General features: G+C 37.3%; 1 protein-coding gene across 1 annotated transcript; it reads left to right on the top strand.

Moving 5' to 3' along the window:
* Window positions 1-3,448: 3,448 nt before the first annotated feature.
* Window positions 3,449-4,108, top strand: LOC145739854 (uncharacterized). The gene has a single exon (XM_081995197.1). It carries the CDS (start codon window positions 3,449-3,451, stop codon window positions 4,106-4,108), a length of 660 nt encoding a protein of 219 aa, XP_081851323.1.
* The last annotated feature ends 593 nt before the right edge of the window (window positions 4,109-4,701 follow it).

Below are 4,701 nucleotides of genomic sequence, written 5' to 3'. Positions count from 1 at the left end.
TACTGACTGAATTATTTATAATTTCTGTAGTCATTGCAAACGCTTCTGATGTAATGGTGTCTTTCCTCCTGTTCCCTTCTAAAACAAAAATAATTTGTTTTTAGTTTAGTAGAACAAGTTTAGTTAGATGCAACACTATTATGCATGTACACATTTTACAAAGATACTATTATTTATAAGGTTCTTAACATACTAACAAAACAGACCCTCTTGACCAAAAAAAGGGTAATTCTTAATATCCCTAAAAAATATGCCAAAAACCTCTACGAAATCATAAAGACTTGATATCAAAGTTGCAAAGAAGTTAACTTAATTCTAATTGATTCTTTAAGAGACAGGCTAGTGTGTTGAGCCCTTTAAATCAAATTGACTCTTTGACTATTCTCTATGTTAGTAATGACATCCAGCATTAAACAAAAATTTTATTCTACTACTAACATTAAATCACAAAAACTTATAAAACTCACCAGCCACTGCAATACCTAGTTCGGGTATTTCTTGGATTTCACCAGGGAAAATACAAAGTCCAGTTAAATTGCCACTTTTTTTTTTCTACATCAGATAGTTCCGCATTATTCCGAATTTTTGCTTTTATGTGGGATTTCCATTCAATGAAGGCCTAAAATTTCATAGTCTATTTTACTAATAGGCTCTATAATATAAATGAATCAGACAGATACAATACAATACAGGTACATGTGAAATTGCAATAAAAGTCTTAACTACTGTAAATTATATACCTTTTTCCATTGTTCACCAGTTTTTTGGGTACCTCCAATAGAATTTATAGCTGTTCCGGCATTAATAGACTTAAGTGCACAGTGCGACAACGTTGTGTTTGTGTGCGTGTCCTCCCCACCCCGGGAAAAAGACGAGAGACTGAGACGGAAGACGGTCGACGATTCGAGAGAAAAACTCGAGCGCGAGCAGTCATGAGTCAAGTCAAGTTAAACCCTTTATAATTATGTTTTTACGTTTTATAAATTGTTCTGTAAATTTTAATGCGTTGTGTTCAAAATAAATACTAGAAAAACTACAGTCCACGAGTTTCAAAACATGGTCCTTCGAGCCGGATAGAAACAAGATTTGCCAGCATTTCAAGGAACTAGAAGTCGGCCGTGTCCGCCATTTTCGTCGTCAAGTGTAGCGGAGTCTAGCAGCGGGACGGCGCCAGTCAATTCACCCTAGAAAGCAGCAATACCTATGTCATTCATACGGCGGAGTACGGTGGGTCGTATCCTTTTTACTAGTCCAGTTGATAAAATTCAGAGTTGTTTCATTCCTGAAACTTAACTGAAGTGAACTAATGAAACTAAACTAATCTCGTTTTATCTTTGAAATTTGTTTAATACGTGCTTTATTACAAGTTCATAATGGTTGATTCTGTTTTAAATAGAAAAAGAGGCTCACTGAAGGCCACTTTAACTAGCTTTATAAAATTTGTCGATACCTGCAAGCAAAGCAATCAACCATTATCTGCCATTCAAGCAACAAATTTACGTGATAGGCTATTAAAAATTGAAGAAATATATTCTCAATTTTGCGATATTCAATGTGAAATTGAGAATCTAGTTGAGGACGAACAGTTAGAGGCGCAATATGAAAAACGCTCTCAATTTGAAGATCTTTATTTTGAAAATGTAGCCACGGCAAGAACATTATTGCCGGCTGAGCTAGAAAGCAATCAGTCTTCTGTATTATTACAAGCAACCCAGCAATCAAATCATCATGGCACTCAAAGTGATAACAAAAACGTTGGTCAAGTTAGAATGGCAGTCAAGTTGCCAGACATTCCATTACCCAGTTTCAACGGCTCTTTCGAAGGTTGGTTGGAATTCCGCGATACGTTTGAATCTTAAATCAATTCGAATGATGATTTGTCTAGCATTCAAAAAATCCATTATTTAAGAGCTTCTTTAGAGGGCAAAGCTCAAGAAGTAATAAAATCTGTCGAGTTTTCAGAAAATGGTTACACCATTGCATGGCAAGCATTAAAAAGTCGATTTAACAATTCTAAATTGTTGATACACAATCACATCAAAGCAATTTTCTCTTTAGAAGGTATCAACAAAGAAATTTCAAGTAAAATTAGAAGCTTTATTGATCAATTCTCAAAACATTTGAGTTCAATAAAACAATTAGGGCAAGATACAAGCAACTAGGATTCGCTATTAATATTTTTGCTCAGTTCAAAGCTGGACTCTAAAACAGCAATGGACTGGGAAAGATTTTCTATTCAAAATTCCTCCCCCACTTTGTCTGATTTTATCACATTTTTGACGGATAAGGCTAACATATTGGAAACAATTGAACAAAAGGCAGGTCCTACTATTTCCAAAGAAAAAGGTAAACAAGGTAGGGATTATTCTAACTTTACTAGACAAACTAGTTGCGTTGGCGGCAGGCTAGCGTGTTATTTTTGCAATAATGAGCATGCCATTTATGCATGTGACAAATTTTTGCAATTACCATTCACGGAAAAACTTAATTTCGTAAAAACTAGAAAATTATGTCGAAATTGTCTACGCGATAACCATCCCGGCAAGCAATGTAAGATGGGTCCTTGTCGAAAATGTAAATCTTACCATAATACACTTTTGCATACACACAAGAAACTAACTAACGACGAGCAAACAAATTTTCAAGGTGACAATCATAACGTTGACAGCTCTGATCAAAATATTGAACATGTGACTTCCGCGACAAGCAACCGGTCCAATTCCGTGGGGTGCTACTCCAATTTCGTACTTTTGTCGACAGCTAGAATAAAATTTGTTACCCAGTCTAACAAAACAATTTACGCCCGTGCATTATTGGATAGCGGTTCACAGTCATCATTTATTTCCTCAGATTTAGTTCAACGTTTAGGTTTGAAAGAAAATAAAATTAAATTGTCCGTATTTGGCTTAGGCAACCGCGAATCTAGCATCGCGAGTAAATGCTCCGTTCAGTTTTATTCACTTTATAACAATTTTAACGCTACTTTGACGTGTTACATTCTTCCCGAAGTCACTAGCATTTCTCGAGGTCATACTTATTGCCTTCAAGACTTAAGAATTCCTTTCCCAAATCTAAAGCTTGCGGATCCAAACGCTCTCGATTCCGGTCCTGTTGACATTCTGATTGGAGCAGATTTATTCTGGGATGTTTTGCGTCATCAAACTGTAGCTCTAGGAAAAGGCTTACCATCTCTACGAGAAACGGAGTTAGGTTGGATTCTGACGGGGTGTTTGCCATCAAATAACAAGTCTACTAAAATGTCTAATAGCGTTAGTTGTAATACGTCAAAAATTGAAATTCTCCAGTTATTAGCCAAATTTTGGGATCTCAAGATGAAATTGAAACTGAAAATATTTTTAATAAAACCACTCGTCGAGAATCTAGCGGGCGTTTTGTGGTAACGTTACCATTGAAACAACCGGTTGAAAGTTTAGGAGAGTCAAAAACTATGGCAGAAAAGAGATTTTTGGCCATTGAGCGCAAGTTAAATAAAAATCCGTCTTTCAAACAATACTACGTCGATTTCATGACCGAATACGCTCAGCTAGGTCACATGTCTGAAGTTCAAAATGTAGACAACAATCAATCAAGTAACTCTGAGTATTATATGCCTCATCACGGTGTTCTCCGAGAGTCTAGCTTAACTACCAAATTACGCGTGGTTTTTGACGCTTCTGCCGCTACCACTAATGGTTTATCGTTGAACAATTTCCAAAGAGTCGGGCCCGTGTTACAGGATGATTTATTTGCCATCCTCATGCGATTTAGAAAACACGAATACGTAGTATCCGCTGATGTCGCAAAAATGTACCGGCAGGTGCTTATAGAACCGGCTCAAAGAAAACTCCAAAGAATTTTTTGGAGGTCAAATTCCGATGAGAACTTAAGAACATACGAGCTCAATACCGTGACATATGGCCAAGCAAGCGCTAGTTATTTAGCCATTCGGTGCTTATTCGAATTAGCGAGCGAGTGCGATGAATCTGACCCTTTAATAGCAAGCGTAATCCGACATGATTTTTACGTCGATGATCTTTTGACAGGATCAGATTCGATAGAGGAATTACAACATGTCTGTCGCGGTGTGTCTAAGAAGTGGCTGTTTTGAGCTCAGAAAATGGCACTCAAATAGGCCACACATCTTGCAGCACATCAATGATGTGGATATTTCTGGTGAAGTATTACAGTTTGCTTCCGATGAAACTTCTAAAGTCCTAGGTTTAATTTGGTCATGGAGCGACGATTCATTACTTTATGAAATTAGAAATCCACCTAATCAGCAAAGATACACCAAAAGAAATGTGCTATCACTTATAGCGAGCATCTTTGACCCTTTAGGTCTTCTCGGCCCTTGTATTGTGCTCAGCAAAATATTTATGCAACGTTTATGGGCATGCAAGCTATCTTAGGATGACGCTTTGCCCCAGCCTATGGCTCAAGAATGGAGTGAATTTTGTAATGAGTTGTCGCTACTAAATTCGTTAAAGGTCGAACGACATGCAATATTTCATAATTCGGTTAGCGTTCAGTTGCATGGGTTTTCTGACGCGTCCGAGAAAGCATACGGGGCGTGTGTGTATTTGCGTTCCACTAATCATTTGGGCGATGTAAAAATATCACTTCTATGTGCAAAATCTAAAGTCTCTCCAGTAAAATCATTGACCATCCCTAAGCTCGAGTTATGTGGAGCCCTCTTGCTGG

Source organism: Ips typographus, unplaced genomic scaffold (genome assembly GCF_016097725.1).
Source record: "Ips typographus isolate SLU unplaced genomic scaffold, UJ_Ityp_2.0 IpsContig58, whole genome shotgun sequence".
In the NCBI taxonomy this organism is placed as follows: domain Eukaryota; kingdom Metazoa; phylum Arthropoda; class Insecta; order Coleoptera; family Curculionidae; genus Ips; species Ips typographus.
The sequence above is the reverse complement of the archived record's forward strand: the minus strand, read 5'-3'. Positions and strand labels throughout refer to the sequence as shown.

What these genes read in the sequence shown, in the direction of transcription:
- LOC145739854 (XM_081995197.1), top strand. Translation starts at nt 3,449, where the DNA reads ATGGCAGAAAAGAGATTTTTGGCCATTGAGCGCAAGTTAAATAAAAAT.